Source organism: Tupaia chinensis, unplaced genomic scaffold (genome assembly GCF_000334495.1).
Source record: "Tupaia chinensis unplaced genomic scaffold, TupChi_1.0 Scaffold000278_1, whole genome shotgun sequence".
Taxonomy (NCBI): domain Eukaryota; kingdom Metazoa; phylum Chordata; class Mammalia; order Scandentia; family Tupaiidae; genus Tupaia; species Tupaia belangeri.
The window spans coordinates 1250615-1272308 of record NW_006159761.1 but is presented as its reverse complement, the minus strand read 5'-3'; the positions used below and the strand labels follow the sequence as shown (position 1 = coordinate 1272308).

At 47.6% G+C, this 21694-nt stretch overlaps 1 protein-coding gene across 2 annotated transcripts in view; it reads right to left on the bottom strand.

Moving 5' to 3' along the window:
* The window catches only part of SELP (selectin P), a 51481-nt gene extending 30652 nt beyond the window's left edge, over nt 1-20829 (bottom strand). The window contains exons 1-7 of one of the 2 annotated variants that reach the window (XM_027772489.1): nt 20546-20829; nt 7002-7092; nt 4998-5384; nt 2167-2274; nt 1542-1727; nt 866-1051; nt 153-338 (exon numbers count right to left, since the gene is read on the bottom strand). In XM_027772489.1, coding sequence (XP_027628290.1) covers nt 153-338; nt 866-1051; nt 1542-1727; nt 2167-2274; nt 4998-5384; nt 7002-7092; nt 20546-20548 — 1147 coding nt within the window. In that variant the 5' untranslated portion in view covers nt 20549-20829. The remainder of the gene's footprint in view (nt 1-152; nt 339-865; nt 1052-1541; nt 1728-2166; nt 2275-4997; nt 5385-7001; nt 7093-20545) is intronic. The other variant, XM_006150112.2, reaches the window with a different exon arrangement.
* Between the last annotated feature and the right edge of the window lie 865 nt (nt 20830-21694).

Below are 21694 nucleotides of genomic sequence, written 5' to 3'. Positions count from 1 at the left end.
CCAGCCCCGTCTTACAGAGGAGCAGCTTCGCCGCTTTGGTGGATCCACCCCTCTCTCCCAGCTGGCCGAGGCCACCCCGGGGCTAAGGGCCCTTGGTCTTCCTGTGCTATGACGCCGTCCTGGGGACTAGGGCCAATAAAGGAAACGCCTACCCTCACAGGCCGGCGGGGGCGCTGTCCACTGGCCGGAGCCCACGCAGCGGAGGGTGCCTGACCCCCTGGCGCGATAGCCGGCCTGGCACCCGAACGTGCAGCTGGAGCCGTACCCAAAGGCCGCGAGCGGGTGAACGCAGTTCATGGTCCCTTTGTCGGGGGCTTCCAGGCGCTGGCACTGCACAGCTGGGGAGGACAGTGAGGATAAGGCAGGAGAAAGGGACGGGGAAGGAGAAAAGCCCCACCCACAGACGGCGAGCAGGAGCCCTCTGGGAATGGAGGTGAGCTGGCAAGACCGGGCAGGAGGCCCTCCTGTGTTTGACCGGACTTGAGAGTGCCAGCCCTTGGGCGACCTGGGCTCTTAAAGGCTCGGACTCCACCAGGTGCTCCTTTCCTGGTGCCGCGATAAACCTGCCGCGCTGGGGTGTCTCCTGTAGCCTGTGATGTAAATGCTTACTTTCTCCTCTCATGTGAAATGTGTTAAGTGAGCCTATCCCGAAACTGCTGTGGGTTGCGAGTTTTTAAGGGAACAAAATGATCTTTGAGTTTTTCCAGAGTCTGTCACCTTTCCCCTCCCAGCCATGCCAGTCTAGACAAGTGGCCGTGGAAGGACAGCTAACTTCTGGCTTCTCTGTAAGCTGGCCGCTATCATCCACACTTCCAGGGAGGACAGGGGCAGTGGACACCATCCACCCCAGCTGCCTGAAACTCACCCTGGCACGCCGGAGCCGGGGCCGTCCATGCCCCAGAGCCTGTGCACTGCACCACCTCAGGCCCAACTAGAACAAATCCTTCTTCGCAACTGAAGCGACAGCTAGACCAGGACTGGAAGGCCTTAGCAGAGGGAAGACAGGTCAACCTTCCTCGTTCAGGAGTCTTCAGGGGTGGACACTGGACAGCTACAAACAACCGTGGGGCAGAGGTGTGAGTCCTTGGGCGGATTGCCCTGTAACCCTGGGAGCCCGGGCTCTGCAGCGGCTCTGCCTCCCCACACTCAAAGCGATGCCCTCAGTTGGTGAAATGGCACTTTCAGTGGTTGTCTGGGACGATCCAAACGCCTTTGCTTTTCATTTAAGAAGCAAAGTAAAACTATCAAACTAATAATGGTTGACCCTTAAGTCCTCATCACTGTTCTCTGTTCATTTGTAATTAACAAAGGAAAGGGGCCCTTCCTCCCTCCTGGCAACTGATGACCACACTCGATATAAAAAAATACTATGAGAATCAAATCGAGCGTTACTCCTGTTGTCAAGTGACACTGATGACCAGGATGTTCCCTCTAAGGTAGGTTCTCATGGTTTTTAGCAGAGAAGGCTCCTTTCTGCTCCTCCTCCACCACACCTGAAATTCTGGTCGTCGGCAACGGCGGGAAGGGTAAGGCCTACGCACCTACACACTGCGGGGGCATCTCCGTCCAGTTTCCAGAAGCGGAACATTCCAGCCTGCTGGGCCCATCCAGCCGGAACCCTTCGGCACAGCGGAAGCTGCACTGCGAGCTGACCGAGAAGTTTCCCAGGGGGTGGCTGCAGTTCGCGAGCACGTGCCGCGGGAGGTCCAGTTCTCCACACTCTCTGACTGCAGGGACACAACGTCAGTTTTCTCATTGTGGACATCAGGACATCATGGGTGCAACCCTTGACCCACCTTTCTGGGCCGCTCACCCAAGCACTTCATCCTCACTTGGTCCTTCGGAACTGGGGCATGCCAGGGAGTCAGCACTGCCTCACTGCTTCCGCTTCAAACAAGTCAACTTAGGGTGAAAACTTTCTATTTGCTTCATCTGCATTTTCCTTTCTCCATATAAAGTTTTATGAGCAAACGTTCTAAGAATAAAATGCTTTTCTCTAGAGTGTGCGGGTGGGGGGAGGGGAGGATGATGTGAGTGGGCAGACAGATGGAGGGGAGGCCGAGGACTCGTCTCCACTCATCGGGGGTCCCCTGCACAATTCACTTCCAGCATCATCTCTAGCTAAGTCCAGCGACTAAAATAATTGCAACAAAATCGCAGCCTCACCATGCTCACACTCGGGCCCGTAGAATCCAGGGTAGCAGGAGCAGCGGTAGCTCCCGATGGTCTCGATGCATTCTCCTTGCTGACTGCATGATGTGTCCTGGCAGGAGGCTGCGTGGAGACAGACGGCCGAATCAGGGCACTCCCGGGCAGTGCACAGGAAAGCTGCGTCCCCCTAGCTAGCCAGACACAAGGAGCCCTAGCGTCATGTGGACAGCTGGCCCCTCCCCTGCACACGGTGCTGTAGGAGTCACGGGAGATTCATGCAGCTCCCATGTGATGCTACACGTAGTATATCCTGAAGTGGGCATTGCTGTGCGTGGACACAGACGGACAGATGGAGCCACCGATGGATGTGGGGATGGAGAACCTCCTCTGTGTGATACGACATCAGTTGCAGTTTCCTCACCAAGAGTACTTATAGAGCTATATGGAAGCCCCTGGCAGACAGTACAGCTTAGAGGACAGGAACCTCAGCTGGGGCGGTGTCACACGTGCTGAATGTGACCCTGGGCAAGTCAGTCCTCTGAGCCCAGCTTGCTGAATGTGAGGCCCGAACCCTTCCACCTTTTGTTTGTTTCCAGTCTATGCCCGAAGCCCCACAGTGGAGAAGCAGAGGAGCCAGGTGAGATGGTTAAGACCTACTCATAGTAAAGGACTGACAATTCTATGAGGGATGGCTTGCAGGTCTGTATACACTAGGCTTCCATGGTGCAAACATCACGGGCCTCCTATGTCCCCTGGGTGATGGGCGGTGGACGGCCAGCATTAGAACAGGTACTATGAAAGCACCAGGCATGCTTCTGTAATGGAGTCGTGGCTGGGGACAAAGGCTATGGCCTGCTTGATCTCTGGTGTCAGTCCACTTCAGGTATATCACAAGAGGGAATTTTAATACATTCCCTCTCAACTCTGAGATCCCGCAGGGCTATAAAACCATGCAAGGGTCTGCAGGACCCTACAGCACACAGGGAGTTTGTGAAGCTGGGCTGAAGCACTGGCAAGGGCTCCAGGGAAGGAGAAGATGCAGGAAGCGACGAACAACTAGAGGATGCAGGTTTCGGCTGCACATCCCTTTCTGTTCACCCTGCCCCTGACCTTGGCCCCAGCTGTGCCTACAGCAGCAACTCCTGCCTGCCTTATGCTCTTGGGGCTCTTTCATTTTGTCCTGATTTATCTTTTTTGGGGTCTCAGAATTCAAGAAATGAAAAAACAAAAACAAAAAAACAACCAGTGTTCTGTCTTGTCCCCGATTTCTCCTGTGTACCTTGTCCACAGGAGAAAGATGAAGATTTAGTGAATTAATCTCTTTCTCTTGGTACCCTGTACTGCGGCCTAACAAATCATGACATTCAAAGAATTACTCTAACAATTGGACTGAACTTCTTGTTGTAGAGGACATGTCAACTTCTCATCTGCCTCCCACAGGGAAGCCATGGTTTCCCCATCCCCCACATCTCAGATGGCAAATTGCCAACTGCGGTATTGTGCTGGTGAAGCTGGAACCGTCTGTGTTCAGGTGCAGCTGTCCCAGTGAGTGACATCTGCCACTACTGCAGGTCAGAGGAGTGACATCGCTGACGCCGGGAATTCTCCATCATCTCTCTCTGCCCTGTAATGTTTTGCAAGCACTACTGAGTGGACCGTCTTTCAGAAATGGATGTCGAAGGTTGGGTGAAGAGGAGAAACAATGGCAGGAGATGGTTCTATGGAGGCATAGATGCCCAGAGAGGCAGACAGCTGGCTGGGAAGGTGGAAGAGGAGCTGATGCCCTGGACTTGGGAGAGCTGAGAATGAAATATACTCACAGAATCTCACCTTCAACTGACCCTTCTCTTTTCCTGGGCCCCCACCCACCAATGTCCAAATTTGCTGCTGTTGACAATGTGTAAAGCATTTGTGATCCCCAGTTATGTTCTCGAATTGTCTCATGAAAATGTAAAACAAGAATGTAGTTGCCCATATGGCTAAAAGGACACCAGTTTTGGCGTCGACATGAGTTTGAAACACTCCAGCGTCGACTAGTGGAGAACTTTGAGCACACTATGTAATAGCACTGAGCCATTCACTCATCAGCAAAATACAAATAATGGAAGGCCGAGGTTGACAGGGCTGTCCTGGGGACTAACCTTCACTAATACCAAATGAAGAAATGACACAGAACTAAATGAGCCAGTTTCACAATGCCCGGAACACAGTGGCACTCAATAGATCAGTTATGACTCTTCTCTGCGGCGGAGCTGAGTTTTCTGTTGATTATACTCTCCTTACACTAGGGCATAGTGGCAAAAAAAAAGTCCTACGCCTAAACTTTAGAACACTGATTTCTCTCCTAACTCTGCTCTGTCCTGCTCCATGAGTTCGAGAAACCAAAACCTCCTGAATGCCCCGTTCAGCAGTTACAGGATGAGAAGAGTGGGCCAGATAATATTAAAATTTCCCTCTAGGCCCAGTTATGGCAGCACAGAGGTAGCAGCCCTGCCTGGGAGGCTGGAAACCACACGGGAGGCACAGGCTTGTTCCCAAGCCAACTTGAACACTCCAGGTACAACTGTGTGCTATACTCCCGGTAGAAGAGAATCATGACACAGAGAGGCCCTGTCAGAAACAGCTGTCTGTCTCTCGCCTGACCCCCTTTTCCTCCCTCTCTGTCTCATAAAGAACACACCTTTTTCTCTAATTTAAGAGGCCTATTTTCTTTAACCCTTGTCTTCTGTTTCTCAAGATGCTCAATAATGCTGACAGATTGTTTCCAGGTGCCTGACTTTGCCACCCTATAACACTGACTCGGAGGTGACGCCGACCAACCAGGCGTTCCGACGGGGAGGGCCTACCTGTGTAGCACAGCGCCCGCTTCCTCTTCCAGCACGGCTCGTCGTTCCACTTGCCAGCGGCTGACTCGCTTTTGATGTAGATCTCCACGCAGTCCTGGTTGTTCCTCTTGTTGTTAGGCTCGTGGTCGGCCCAGTTCTCGGCCTCCTTGGTGAGTGTCTTCTTGGTTCCCACCCAGGTCCACTGATCATTGATCTTCCGGATCCCGATCCAGTAGTAGGAACTGTGGTAGGGTATGACGTCATTGAGGTGAGCGATTTCGTTTTTATTCTGAATGGCCACTAAATCGGTGAAGTACTTCTGGCAGAAGGCCCGGGAATAATTCCACGAGTATGCTTTTGCGCTGTAGTTGTAGGTCCACGCCGACACCTCCTTCTGATTCGTTAGCTCTGTCAGGGAGAGGGAGGGCCAGATTAGCATCCCTAGCCAGAAGGGGGCTGTGGTGGTAAGCGAGCTTCTAGGTGGGCAGGTGTGTCTCTGACCGGAAGACGAATACCCGAAGCACGGCTGTTTGATGTCTGATGTGGTTGTTTTTAAGGGAAGAGAGTGGCTTTCATCTTTCACTGAAAGTGTACATGAAGGCAAGATAGGAAATGTGCTCTTTGGCGGATTCTCAGTGTTAGTGATTAGAAAGCATGAGATCCCAGAGCTGGAGGGGACAATAACGCTGATCTAATTCACTTCTCTCCTTTTATAAATAAGGGAGACATCAAGTCACTTTCCAATCCCCAATTAAATGACATAAAATGTCTCAATGTCGGGTTCTACCTCTTCACATGGAAAATGAGAGGATTTAAGACGAAGCCTACCTGTTGGCCCAGCCCCATCACCCCAGATTTACTTTCCCAGCAAAACAGATCTGGCACGGCCATGCTTCACACTTCCTGCTATGCCGGCCGCCTGCCCTTTACGCCTGGTAAACTTCACTCTCCCACTTTCCATGACTCCCGGGGTAGGCTTTGCCGCCACCTCACCCTCTCTCCTCCACTATTATGGCCACGCAGTCTGGCCACGTTCTCTGACATGGTTCAAATCTGCAGGATTGTGAATCCTGAGGGGAGTCTCTTTTTAGCTTGGAATCCTTAGCACCAAACATAGACCTTGGTCACTGACATTCGGCAGATGCTCCTTGAGTGGGTGCAACAGCAGGTTTGCAACAGAGCCAGGGTTGGAAATCAGATCTGATTTGTAGGCTTAAGCTCACTCTTCTCTTGGCTGTTTCTCTTTGATAAATACCCTTACTCCCTCCATGTCTGCCTACTCGCTTACTAACATAGGGCTCAAACAGCCTCTTCACAGTGTTTGTGATATCAAGTGAAATTGAGCGTGCCTTTAAGGGTACAAAGGCACCGCGAGGCCAAGCATTGTTATTGCAGCCCGTGGGAGCTCACCCGGGCAGAAGAGCCCCATTCCAGTGTGAAGGGATGTATGGTACAAGCAGCCTGGCCTGGAAATAGCTCTCTTCCTGTTTTTTAAAGCTCCTCCACTGCCCGTCTGAGGGTCAGTCAGGTCAGAACTCCCTCTCTGACCCCTCTGAGGCTTGTTCTTCCCTTCCTAAAACTTCATTCTGATACAGCCAGGGCCGCATTACAAGTTTCATGGACACCGGCAATTTCTCCTTCCTAGGTCTCTTCCTCCATAATAACATATTAAAAAACATGTTTTGCAACTGCACTGGTGTAAAGATGGATATATTAATATGATACATTAACATTTTCTTTGACGTCAATGAAGATTGTGTTAAAGACATTCAGACAGCCTGCGGTTCCCTAACAGCACTGCGGCCTGTGCTTAGTGGGTCAGTTCTCAACACATCAGTGTAAGTTCTTTCTGGAGCCCTTTCTGCTGATGCGGTGGTGCCGCTGTATTTCCCTTCCAGCACTCTGAGCCCTGACAGCTTTCCCCTCCTCACAACCACTCCGCCTCTGCCACCATTAACTTTTCCCTTTTGGGCCAGGCTCTCCCCTAGCTACCCAGCACCCGGTGAAGATTTATATGACGTTTACCAGAGATCAGGACACTGAAGCAAAGGAGTTGGGCAGCCCCGCAGACCACTCCCAGAAATCTCTGGTTCCAGATGGCTTTTAAGCAACTGGCCTGAAACAAGAACAGACATTTTCTTTTTAGAACTCATACACAACTAACGTGGCTCAAGAAATTCAGTTAGTCATCATGACTGGCAGTTACGATGCTGCCTATTTCCACGGTGAGGGCAGCTCAAGCCCTCGACTGCCTCTGGCTTCTCCCTGCTCAGCTTCTGATGGGCACTAAACCAAGCCTGAGGACAGAGTTCATGTCTTTATTTTGTCAACAAATATTTATTAACTGCTTCATGCTACCAGTGTTTTCCTTTTAAGATACTTTTTTTTCTCTTAGATTTTTGTTATTAGGGTGCATGTGGCTGCCAGAGAGACAGAGAGACAGAAAGGGAGAAACCATCCCCCAAGGAGGAGGGCCACACTGCAATCCCTTTGCCATTCTCTCAGGATTTTAGGCAAACACGGACATGCGCCCAGAGTGAGTTTCAAGCTCCCAGGCCCAGGACTTGAACCGCAGTCTGCCACGTTGGAGTCCAGTTCCTTAACCACTAAGCTACCTGCTAGCCCTTTAAGATACATTTTTAATATGCTCGTAAGAACAATACTAAATACATTAATATGGTTGTCATTACTATTGTTATGCAGTCTCTCTTAGAGAACTGATGACATACCTCAGAATGAGTCTTGAGCCACATAGATAACATCTAATCTGTACCTTAACACAAAGAGCATCAACTAATTGTACTATGCTCTGCTGTTTTGTATTATTATTATTATTTAGTTTTTGCTATAGGGAGTGCATGCTCACTGGAGGGGAGGAGAGTGAGAAATCACCCCCCAGATTGGCCCGGTGGCAATTCCTTCTCCTCCACTCTCCTCTTGAGACTTTTGGGCATGCACACTCACACACTTGGCCTATTTTTCAAGCCCCAGGGTTGGGGTAGGGGTCCTAGGACTTGAACCATGAAGTTGGCTATGTGGGATTCAGCTATCTTAATCACTATGCCACCAGCTGGCCCTATTTTTATATTATTGATCTATATTTTATCTTCTCACTTTACCATTTCAGGGTTTATCTGTTATAAGGTTGGTATAAAAGTAATTGTGGTTTTTCTTTTTTTTTTTTTTTTGAGAGGTTTTTTCTTTTTTTTTTTTTTTTGCTATAGGGCGCATGCGTTCACCAGAAAGACAGAGAGACAGAAAGCAAGAAATCATCCCCCAGGGGGGATGGCCACACCGCAATCCCTTCTCCTCCTTTCTCCTCTCAGAATCTTGGGCACGCACGCACACGCACCCGGTGTGAGTTTAAGCTACTGGGTCCAGGACTCAAACCACTGTCAACTACATGGGAGTCCAGTGACATAGCCATTACGCCAACTGCTGGTCCCATGGTTTTTCATTGTTGAAATTTGCCATTTGATATTGAATACATTCTTAAATAAATGTGGTTTTGTTATACATCACTTTAATGCACATTTCTCACTTTGTGTTTTTTGCTAATGATTTATTACTTGCTATTTTTATATATATATTTTAGACTATGTAAATGATGTTAGACAAAAAGCAACTTGATCAACTTTCTTTTAAATTCAAAAAGGGCCATAAAGCAGCGGAGAGAACTCACAATGTCAACAATGCCCAAGAACTGCTAGCAATCATATAGTGCAGTGGTGGCTCCAGAAGTTTTGCGAAGGAAACAAGAGCCTTAGAGATGAAGAATGTGGGAACCAGCAGTTAGCGTAATGGCTATGTCGCTGGACTCCCACGTAGTCGACCGCCGTTCGTGTCCCAGACCTGGTGGCTTAAAACTCACGCCGGGCGCGTGTGTGCCCAAGATCCCTAGAGGAGAATGGAGGAGAAGGGATTGCGGCGTGACCATCCCCCCTGGGGGGTGATTTCTCGCTTTCTGTCTCTATGTCTCTCTCTGTCTGTCTGGCGAGCGCACGCGCCCTACAGTGAAAATCTCTCCAAAAAAAAAAAGAATGTGGTGACCGGCCATCAGAAGTTGACAATGACCAATTGAGAGCAATCATTGAAGCTGATCCTCTTAAAGCCACATTAGAAGCCACTAAGAACTCAACTTCAACATTCTACAGTCTTTGGCATGTGAAGCAATACAAAAGTGAAAAAGCTCAATAAATGGGTGCTTTGTAGGCTGACCAAAAATTTTTTAAAAGTCATCATTTTGAAGTGTCATCTTCTTTTATTCTATGCATTAATGATGAACAATTCCTCAGTCAGATTGTGACATGCGATGAAAAGTGGATTTCATACAACTGGTGATGACCATCTCAGTGGTTGGACCAAGAAGAAGCTCCAACTTCCCCAAACCAAACTCTCGCCAAAAATAAAAAGGTCATGGTCACTGGTGGAGTCTGATCCACTACACTTTTCTGAATCCCAGCAAAACCATTACATTTGAGAAGTATGCTCAGGAGATTGATGAGATGCACCGAAAAATGAAATGCCTGCAGCTGGCACTGGGCAACAGAAAGGGCCCGACTATTCTCCACGACAGCATGCAACCTCATGTCACATGGTCAATACTTCAAAAGTTGAATGAATTAGGCTACAAAGCTTTTGCCTCATCTGCCACACTCACCCGACCTCTCACCAACCAGCTACCACTTCTTCTAGCATCTCAACAACTTTTTTGCAGGGAAAATGCTTCCACAACAGCAGGATGCAGAAGTTGCTTTCCAAGAGTTCGTCAAATCCTGAAACCTGGATTTTTATGCTACAAGAATCAACAAACTTACTTATGTTGACAAAAATGTGTAGATTGTAATGGTTCCTAGCTTGATTAATAAAGATTTGTTAAATCTTTATTAAAATTCATGGTTCAGAACCACAATTGCTTTTGCACCAACCTAATACTAAGTGTTAATATGCATATATGTATATATGCTTAATATTTAATATATGTAATAAGCATTCTCTTTGGATTTATAGCAACTACTCTGTCTCCTGAGCTACTTGTATTGGGGTTTTACAAAATCTATCAGAATTTTTGAAATGTTTTTAGACAAGTAAGTCCTGGAAATGGAGTCATTTGTGTCACTCCTAGCAAAACAGAGCTGGAAAGGCCATGGAAGAGGTGTTTTTTTCCATCCTGGCATCAAATTGGCCATAGGCTTGTTTGTATAAGAAAAGCACAGCATGAACTGTTATCTGAAGAACTTTACCAGAACCATGACTTTGCACAAAGACTGTTGTAACCTGACACAAGGATCAATTCTCTAAGGACATCTGCCCAGAGACTGTACAACCTAGGACTGACATCATGCTTGTTATTCTTGGTAGCCAAGGATAACTTCCCCAAAGCAATTAGTATAATCCCCTCCCTTCTCCTCCCCCATGAAGATGTAAGACCTCAGTGAGCATGTTTGGGGCTACCTAAATCACATTGATCCAGGCTATGACCAAGCCTGGCTGCTGTTTCAGTACTCTCCAAAGCCACCCTAGCATACTCACTAACAAAAACTGCATCAACTGGGGCCAGCAGTTAGCATAATGGCTATGTCACTGAACTCCCATGTGGCCGACCGCTGTTCAAGTCCTGGACCCAGTGGCTTAAACTTACGCTGGGCGCGTGTGCATGCATGCCCAAGATCCCCAGAGGAGAATGGAGGAGAAGGGATTGCAGTGCGGCCAGACCCCTGGGGGTGGGGGGTGATTTCTTGCTTTCTATCTCTCTGTCTCTCTCTCTCTTTCTGGAGAGCGCACGTGCCCTATAGCAAATACCTCTCCAAAACAAACAAACAAACAAACAAACAAAACAAAACGGCATCAACTTTGCAGGTGCAGCTTTACTGCTCTTCTAGCCATATCACTACCACAGCCCCTCTTCTAGAGATATTCTACACTGCCATGAACCAAACTCCAGGATGAGTGATGCTGATAATGTGTGTATGTGGGTCTGTGTGTGTGTGTGCATGCATGTGCATGTGGGCACATGCACCACTGACCACACACCAGATTCCAGGAAAGATAAACTCAAACCAGCACAAGTCTCCTAAATGGGGGGGGGGGCTATCTTTGATAGAAGCCTCGAACTTTTTCATCTAGCAGTCTCTGGATGTTGGCTTTGATAGTAGACATATTTTATGTTTTTATAAGCTAGGACACTAACCAGCTGACCTCTCAGGACCATGATCAAACAGTGAGAGTCTCATAATGTAGTGATTTATGGTGCTGTCTATTTGCACAAGAAGTAGAGCAATGGTCTCTTAGCAGGGACTTGGCCTCACTGGATTTTCTCTGGATTGTACGATACCACCTGGAATGATTGCTACCACATAGAACTCATACCCAGTAAGTGCTATAACAGAGATCTTCAAGCCAGACTGACTTGCCAAGGGGCACACAGCAAGGAGGATATTAATTAAAGCTATATTCATATTATCAACTTCCCATGTATGCAGGAGTCCCCCCCACCCATCCCTGGTTTTTCTTCCCATAGTTTTAGTTATTCATGGTCAGCTGTCATCCAAAAATTGGTGAGTACTGTAAAGTAAGATATTTGGGGAGGAAAGGACCACATTCATGTAACTTCTACTACAGTCTGTTGTTATAATAGCTTTACTTTATTATTCCCATGGTTAGTGTGCCTGATTTATAAATACAATTGACCATAGGCAAGTTTTTATAAGAAAAGCGTAAACTGCAAGGCTCAGTACTGTCCATGACATCAAGCATCCAATGTGGGCTTGGGGGTCACATCCTCTGGGGATTAGGGAGGACACTTTACCTACCTAAGCTGACCTGCCCCAAAACACACTTCACCAAAGAAAATCGTGCCTTTTACCAATCTCTTAAATGATGGAGCCTTGCGCCTGGGTGTAGGAAGCATCAGTATGCAGAGACAACTCCAAATGTTGGTGTCATAGTGAAAGTGTGAATGCTTCAAACACTAGTGCAGTAAATCCTCTTCAAATTCACGGTTTTTGTTGGACTCCTTCCGTGCATTATGAAGGTGGACCCGATTACATTTTATCAGTTTTGACTAAATTTGATGGCAAATCATCAAATAAATTGCACATTTGATTTGGAGGGAGTTCAAAGAATCAAGAGGCAGTGAAGCTCCCATATCCGACTCTTTTTCCTATAAAGTTTCTCAAGGTCTAAATTCTTAAAAGTGAAATATGGGAATAGTATTAATGCGAACTTGTCAGATTTTGTGGATAAATAATATTCATTCATGGATATATAAGCAGATAGAGCAACAGCCTCTTTTCTCACTAACAGATGCATCTTCAGTAGTATTTTCAGTATAAAAATTTAGGTTACTTACCAAAATTTGTAGAAAATGTATTTTTGCTAGTTTCTTTAATTATGTACTAAAAGTGATTGTCATGCTAACGCAATTGAAAAGAAAATCTTATTTTATTTTATTTATTTATTCTTTTTGCCATGCGCTTGCAGGAGACAGAGAGACAGTGAGAGGGAAAGTGAAAAATCACTCCTCAAGGGAGATGGCCACTCTACAATCCCTTCTCCTCCATTCTTTCCTGTGATTCTGGGCACTCATGCACATGATCCCAGAGTAATTTTCAAGCCACCAGGTCTGGAACTTGAATCACAGTTGGCCATGTGGGAGTCCAGCACTTCAACCACCATGCCATTTGCTGACCTTAAGAATATTTTTAATGTATGCTTTCATAAAATTCAAATATTATAGATTTCAATTTATTATATTTTTATTCTTGTAAGGAAGCTCGATAGGGTCATCAAGAAAATACTTTATGCTTCAAAATGTATTATATGCGTAATGGCTATGTTGCTGGACTCCCACGTAGTCAACCGCGGTTCGCGTCCCGGACCGGGTGGCTTAAAACTCAAGCCGGGTGTGTGTGCGTACATACCCAAGATCCCGAGAGCATGTGCATGTGTGCACAAGATCCCGAGAGAGGTAAGGACGCCAAGGAATGGTGGGGTGGCCATTCCCCCTGGCGGGTGATTTCTTGCTTTCTGTCTCTCTCTGTCTGGCGAGCGCACGCACCCTATAGCAAAAAAAAACCCTCTCAAAAAAAAAAAAGTATTATATGAGATTAAAATTCTGTAGGGACAGCGGGAAAGAAATAACTATTAAAGGAGAAAAATAAATACTGTGAAGTTTCTTATTATTAAAAGCTTGTGTTTGTTTTCTTGTGTGTGTGTGTGATGATAGTTTACTATCATCAATTTACCCTGGTACTTAACTCCAATAGATAAAATTTAAGAAATTATGTAATAGCTTTATTTTTAAAAGTCAATATATTGGTGCTCATCAAGAAAATAGAGTGACAAGTCCTGGCAAGGCTGTGGTGAGAAGGGAACTCTCCTATACTGCTAATGGGACTGTAAATTAGTACAGCCACTATGGAGAACAATATGGAGGTTCCTCAAAGACCTACCAATAGAACTTCCATTTGACCCAATAATCCCACTCCGTGGTATTTACCCAAAAGATAAGAATATACTCAGTTGGGGAAACAGCAGTTAGCATAATGGCTATGTTGCTGGACTCCCACGTAGTCGACCGCAGTTTAAGGCTCGGACCCGGCGGGCCTGTGTGCGTGCGTGCCCAAGATTCCAAGAGGAGAATGGAGGAGAAGGGATTGCAGCGTGGCCATCCCCCCTGGGGGGTGATTTCTCACTTTCTATCTCTCTGTCTCTCTCTGTCTTTCTGGCGAGCGCACACGCCCTATAGCGAAAAACTCTCCAAAAAAAAAAAAAAAAAAAGGAGAATATACTCAGTTGGAAAAACACTTCCACATCCATGTTCATTACAGCGATACTCACAATTGCTAAGACAAGGAATCAGCACAAGTGCCCAAGAATGAACGACTGGCTTGAAAACATGTGGCACATATACACTATGGAACACTACTCAGCTGTAAGAAACAATGAGACCCTAGGATTTGATACAAAGTGGATGACTATAGATGATTCAAAGCTAAGCCATAGTAGGCTATACTATAAAAGACAAACATTGTACATCCCTATACAATATATACTGAATGTCTGCAACTCTATGGCAGAAATAGAAAGATCCAAAGATGTGGTAGGGAATACAAATGTGGGTATCAGACACTATATGGAAAGAAGGTGGATGAAGGGGAGTGAGTAGGAGCTTAGGGAGGAAATACTTGACAGGCATAGAATGTAAAGATGGTATATCCTTGATTTGATCCTAAAGTAATGCATGTTTTTGAAAAATCTACATTGTGTGCTATGGAGATGTGCAGCAATTAAATGTGAAGAAGAAATGAAAAAAAGAAAAAAGAAAAAAACTTAAGTTGTCCACTTAAGAAAGTGTGAGAAATTACACAATTTTCCTAACTATTTTTGGAAGTTCCAGAACAGAAACATTGTTGTAAAGAGTGCAATAGCAGAGCTTCCCCAAGGTCACTCCAGAGTCTGTCTTTGGGCCAGAGTTGGGTTTCCACCCACACAGACTGGAGGAAAGAGCAAAGTTTTTTAATTTAGTGGTACTTTTCTGTGCCCTTAAGATGTGTTTTCTCCCAGAACAGAGCATTTCTAGGGATTTCTCTGGCTTAAGGCCAGCTCGGGGGACCATGAAGAGATGAGGAAGGCCTGGTTCCTTATCGCAATGCCCAGCTCTACCCATTGCTTTCCATTTTAACTTTAAATAAGAGTCAGTTTAAGTGAAATTTCCAAAAAGAGTTGTTTCCTATTTTAACTTGTTTGCTTGTCTACTTAAACATTTAAATAACATTTAAGCAAATTCTCAAAAGCTCAGCAAACTCTCTATCGCATTAGACAAAACAGAGCAAGAGAGAGAGAGAGAAAGAACATGCAGGGATTAAACATGGTGAGGTTTCAGAGGACTGGGACATGCAGTGGATCCAGGCACAGAAAAAAAGGAAAATGCTGGTGAGTGTGCACACCCGCTTTAATCTGACCATGTTTCTCTGTTTCTTTAATCACCAAAGACTAAGAATAGCCTCTTATGGAGCATTTTCCGGGCTGTAAAGATGAACAGATCCACTTTGCATTTCTTCAGCATTCTGCAGGGGTCTTTGGACCTTATGTGTTCAAGAGGGGCAGCCCCCTCCTGGAACCTCTGACACTCAGTGAGTTTAAATGGTGTGCTCAACTTGCACAAAGACTCCTATTATTGCAGGACTCATGTACTTTGAAAGTCTGATTAAGATCATGGTCAGGACTCTTTTAAAAATATGCTTGTAACTTTTTTAATTTGCCAGAGAAACAGAGACAGAGGTAGATGGGGGAAAGGCAGCCCCCATGGGGCATGGTCATACTGCAATCCCTTCTTCTCCATTTCTCCATCCTAGCAGGACTTGGGCCACATGCACACATGCATCCGGCATGGTTTTCAAGCCGCCAGGGCCAGGATACAAACCACAGTTGACCATGTGAGATCTGGCTCCCATAAACACTAGGCTTTAAGAGTGGCCCCACCCTTGCCATTTTCCAGACAATTTCAGGAAGGTCATGAACCCACTGAGTCTTCTGTGTTTAACAGCCCCAGGTCTGAAGCTCTGTGTTAACTTTAACCCCGCTCCCTGACTCACAGGTGATTGGCAAAGGTTTAGGCAGGGATGGGGTGTGTGCGGGGTGATGCTTAAAAATCTTCGAGTAGTAACTTCCCTCTGAAACTTCCTCTGGGTGGCCGGCCTACTCGCACCACTCCTGCTCCGGGAGTAGTCTTCAAGAAGGTGCCGGATCTGGGACGTGAAGTGTTAAGGATGCCTCCTTGTTACTGAGTTGCAGTGCTGAAACAGGAAATGCCTCAGGCCCAGCTAATCTCTGCTGTTCTCTGGCAGCCTGGCCCAAACTGGAAACTGCTGGAAAGGAGTCCTGAGACTGGGCCATTACAACAATGCCCTGTGCCTGTGTGAACCTCGAAGCACCAGGGCTAGCTTTAATTCTACTTTTCCGAAGAACTGAAAGTCATTGCGGGGTGAGGCAAGGAGCAGAGAGGGGAAGGAGCAAATGCCTTCCCTGGTCCTTGCCTGGCAGAGGACTGGGCAAGAGGGGTCCTATGGCTCACCACTGTCCGGGGGGCCTCTGAAACTTGGTGTTCTCAGAAAGGAAGTGTATCCTCTTTCCTACACTGTGGTCTGCAGGTTGGCACTTTAAGAAAGGCAGAATCAGGGAACAGCACTTAGCGTAATGGCTCTGTCACTGGACTCCCATGTAATCGACCACGGTTTAAGTCCCGAACTCGGTGGTTTAAACTCACGCCAGGCGCGTGTGCATGCGTGCCCAAGATCCCGAAAGGAGAATGGAGGAGAAGGGATTGCGGTGTGGCCAGCCCCCTGGGGGGGGATTTCTCACTTTCTGTCTCTCTGTCTCTCTCTGTCTTTCTGCCGAGTGCACCTGCCCTATAGCAAAAACCTCTCAAAAAAATAAATAAATAAATAAATAAAAAAGAAAGAAAGAAAGGCAGAATCAAACAAGGTCCCTGCCTGACATGTGGGCCTCATGCCCGGACACTGCCTGGTTACTCCCCTCTCTGGACAGTAAGCTTTCTTAACTTCCTCGCCTACCTGTACTTTCAGCCACCGCCCCATCACACTACCTCATGACAGGACACGGGTCTAGCAGGCTTTATCACCAACACTCTCGTTACCAACCGCATGGAGACCTTCCACCCTTATCTTCTTGGCCATGCTGAAGCAATAAATGTGAATGGCTACTTCCTTTTGCTGAAAACTCTGCGTGTCATTCTTCCCTAATGTCTCGTGTAGTTCTACTGGGTCTTCTGAGTCTGCCCCGGCCCTCTGCCTCCACTTGCAGGGCAAGGGTTTCCCTGGGTTCTGGGGCCTCCATCTCCATATCTGACTCCTCTTCAGGCTCCACCATCCACACGCAGTCTTCTGTGGCTGTAGGGAGCTGCCAGCTGAGGCTTCCCAGGGCAGGACCATGTTCAAGCCTGAATCCCGAGCCAGGGAGAGTGGATGCCTCAAGCCTCGTACATGTTTTATGGATAAACGGATGCATGAATGAATGAGTAGTGGCCAAGGAGTGACTGAAAATAAGGTAGAAATTGCTCAACAGTTGGGGAAATGTGTGACAATTTTAACTAAGTACATTATGGTTACAGTAACGATGATATCTGAGTAGAAATATATCAAAAACAATTTTTAAATTGGGGGAAAATATATTCCTGCCATTTCTCTCCCCCCATACAAACTAATACACTTGTAGGATGAACATGTCCAGAGATGGAACGGACACAAAGACCACAGGTAACAAAGTTGTGCTGCACCTGGGGTCCACGCTGCATGAGCGGATGTCAGCGCTCTCGGCACAAAAACAACGGAAGAAATAGATCCCAGTGTCAGATGGAGGGTGCTCATTTGCTTTACTGTACACCAGCCCCTCCCTCTCTGCAGCTTGCTTTCCAGGGTTTCAACTTTCCATGGTCAACTGTAATTCAAAAATATTAAACAGAAGATTCCAGAAAGAAACAACTCATCAGCTGTGCTCTCTTCTGAGTAAAGTGGTGGAGTATCACACAGTCCTGCTCTGTCCAGCCCGAGATATGGACCACCCACTTGTGTACACTAACTGCCTGTGAGTTGCTGAGTAGCCATCTTGGTTCTCAGAGGGAGAGAACGTAGTAGAGGCAGGGCTCAGGACTATCTGGGGCTTTAACTCGCTCTTGCACGTGACAGGGACAAGGGCACAACGACATGCTCTCTCCTACTTCCTATGCAAGAGACCAGGTGGGTGAGATTCCTCTCGACTCCACGGAGGAGGAGTGGAGGGTAAGGGACAGAGGAGTGGGGAATCAAGGGCCACTTCATAGAAAGGGGTCCCAGGAAAGCCTGAGAGCATGAAATGGCAGCAGCTCTTAGACGAGGAAGGGAACGCGAAGTTCAGTCTAACCCTCTGGACTAGTGTGACTCAGAAGGCTTCAGCACCACAGGGCCCCAGGAGACCTCTGTTCCCACTAAGAGTATCACTGGCCCAAGCCCTCAGCTCCTTGCTCACAGACACCCGCAAGTCCTCCACCAAGGGGGAGCAGGAAGAGAAGCCAGGAGCCTCTGTGGATGCAGCCTTCTCGTGCACCGCCACCCACCCCTGCGGACCACCTTCTGAAGTGCACCTGGTCATGCCCGGTTCCAGTCCCCGCCTAGCTCGATGCCACATTTCCCTCCCAGACCAGGGAAACCACGTTCTACTTGGTCTCTCCTTCTCCAGATCACCTATCTCCAGTTATCTGCCTAAATGCAGTCAGAACGACAGTCTCAATACTGTCTTCCTTCGCTTTAAAATCCTCCAGCTGTTCCTGCTCCATGAGCGCTACCTCAAACCCTTCAAGACAACACATGGAATATGAGGCCTTTTCCTGCTGGTCTATTTTCACCCCTCGCCATTACCCCTCTGTCACAGCCCCCCATTCTATAATACAGTTTTAACAGAACACTGTAATTTCCAGAATGCACTGTTCGGCCACTGTGTGGCTGGCTTCATAAGTCTAAAGTTCTTCTCCCCAGAGGAGCTTTCCTGTCACAGCTGCTCCCCCACACACCACATGGGTGCTTCATGTTATTACCAGTGTTCTGTCCTGTTATTTATTTCAATAACAGTTGATGAAGTGCCCACAATGTATCAGGCACTATTCTAGGAGCCGAGGTTAAAATGAAGAAAACAGACACAATTGCTATCCTCATAGAACACGCACTCTATTGAGGAGAAGGACAACGAAGCAAACACCAATAAATACACAACAGTACTGAACCTGGGGCATGGACAGCGGCGATAAGATGTGGGAGGAGAACAGAAGCGGGGTCTCGATAGATGGCCTAGGTACAGTAGACAGGAGAGCCGGGTGGACTCCCTCAGGAGACAATGTGACACCGAGAACAGAGGGAGCAGAAGAAGCCAGCCGGTGAGAAGCAGGAGGGAGAGCATTAAAGGCAGAGAAGTAAAGGCCGATTCAAAGGCTCCAAAGTGGAAGAGGAGGGAGGAGGGCTTGAAGAACGTGAAGGCAGGAGTGTGGCCGGAAGGGCATGAACAGTGGGGAGAACATGAAATGCAGCTGGCGAGAAGCCATGCCAGGCTCTGGGAGCCAAACAAGGTGATGGGACTGTAGTCAGGGGCAGTGAAGTTCCAGCACTCATCATAGAGGCCAACCCTGTTCCCGGAGAGCCAGTTGGGGAGCTTCAGATCATAAAGGGTAGGAAACAACAGGACAGGTTTTTTAACCTGGGATCCTCAGGGAGGCCTGAGAATGCCCCGTGGTTGTCTAGAAAGATCAGCGTGCGTGTGCATGTTCGCATTTTCATCTGGGAAGAGGAGCTGTAGTTTTCTTTCGACTCTCAAAGAACTCCATGACCCAACATGGTTATACCTCTGGAGGGTTCCGAAGGGAACAGAAGGAAGAGCAGCTCTACTGCTCGTTGTTTTAGTTGACCAACCCAGAAGTATGACATGCAAAAGATATGACAAAGTAACCCACATTCTTAAGTCATTGTGGTTCAAGCTCCAGGAGACTCGAACTCCCTCCTTCTCTTCATCCTCCTCTTATCCCTGTTTTCCCAACACAGAAAACCCTCATTTTAAGAATTCAGAAAGAGATGGGGTGAGTCAGATAGAGCACCGTTTTCTTCTGGAGTCCTGCAGAATGGTGCCCCCAGCAGAGACCTGTCTGGTGTCTCCCCAGCCACAGACTGCAGGGTGTTGAACTGGGGCTGTGTGCAACCTCCTGGAAAGTTCAGAGTGAAAGTGGAGCTAGCCTAAGCCCAGGTGTCTTATTCAGGGTGATTTCCAGGATGCCTGCCTAGCCTTGGGTCTTTCCTGGACCCCAAACCCCACCGCACCCTAAAACTTTCTCTTTCTCTCAATAATAGGAGTTAAAGTTTACTAACCATTTAGTAAGTGGTTAGACCCAGCTTGGGTCTAAATGTTTTTCAGTGTAATCTTATTTAATTTACACAAGGACACTATAAAATAAAGTACTATTTTTAGATCCATTTCACAGATGAGGAGACTGAGTCAATAACAGCATTGAGACAGGGCAGAAGTTGAAACCATGTGGATTTTCCATATCAGCCTCGGAAGACTCGGGGGCTCAGAGAAAGAAAGAAGATGTCTGGGCCCAAGAAACAGTTCCACTCTATGCTCATTCTGGCCCACTCTCAGCCTCCCAAGTACCCCAGAGAGAAGAGCAATCTAGGGAGAGGGGGGGTGGTGGGCTCACCAAGACTTACTGAGTTCCAGGAAAAGACAGCAGTGTGTGCAGAGGACAGGACTCGGACCCCAACATCAGCCCCAGCTGTGCAGTCACAGGTAACCACCTGCCGAGTCCACCTCGGTGGCTCTTTCAGTAAGACAGAAATAACACCTCTACTCACCAGGAGGTCGGGGTCAAGCTGGACAGCAGGCTTAGATGTGCTTGCCAACTCTACAGAGCCGTCCGACACAGAACCCCACCTGTGCTGCTATTCCTCTCTCTGAGCCTTTACCTGCCTGATTCAGCCCCGGACCACCTCTACTCATCACCCCTTCCCATAGAAGAGAAGTGAACTCACCATCTCCTCGGCAAGCTGCTGGCTCTCTGTCTTCTGCCCAAACCACACTTCTTGTAGTCCACTGCCCCCCTTGGTGTTGGGCTGTTTAGAAAAACTACTTCCTATTCCCTTTCCAGAAACTCACCACAGCCCTTCCCATGAAGCTAGAGCGTTGATAATACAGTGATGTTGGCAGCTTCAAAATTGCTGTCGCCAAGGGGCAGGGGTCACCCCTTCCAAGAGAGATGTGGAGACGGGCGTGTGTGAGTCACTCCTGGACACCCCAGGCTGAGCAACGCGGCACCCACAGCCGGGGCTGCACTTCCTTTGATTATGATCTGAGCCCCAGTGTGAGGCTGTGTGTTTGGAAAACCTGCCTTGTCTTAATCATACTGCCCTACCATACATTTTCCAGTCACTGTGAGAAATGAGGGAATGTTTACTGTTCCAGCAGCCCTCTGAGGGAAAGGAGCAAAAACAGTAGCAAAAATATAATTAGGGAGGAAAGGGAAAAGGGCCTGAGGTTTTCTGACACCTGGGAAAGATTTCTGGAAACAGTTCTGAATGACATGACAGACATGGGGTCCGGCGGTAGCACAGAGTCACTCAACCACACCCACCTGGAGAAGGACCTGGGGGTGCATCCCAGGACTCCCTGAGCTCCTGGTCACAGAGTGTGCTTGACCTTGGCCGGCCGAGGCCAGAGCTCGAATGCAGCGTGAGGACCCTGGTGGACCTCTCTCTCTCTAATTCATGGAAGAAATAAATATATAAACTTCGAAATAAAAAAATATAACAGACATGAATCACTTGAAAGGAATTCTACTTCTTATACAAGAAAAAAAAAAAGATGTAAAAAAGGAAGGGTCAGAATTTCTCTTCCTACAGAGTGTGTGGGACTTAAGCTGTAGGCGCAGGATTAAGGCATGGGCTTAGCTACTAGGCTGCCCAAGACCCATCCTGAGATGTGTCGTAACTGAAGGAAACACAGCCTCGGACTGCAGGCTGTCTCAGTGCTCAGCCCGGGGTGTCCAGGAGTGACTCACATACACCTGTCTCCACACCATCTCCCTCGGAAGGGGTGGCCCTGTCCCTTGGCAACATCGCTGCTGACATCGCTGCATTACCAAGGCTCTAGCTTCATAGGAAGGGCTGTGGTGAGCTTCTGGG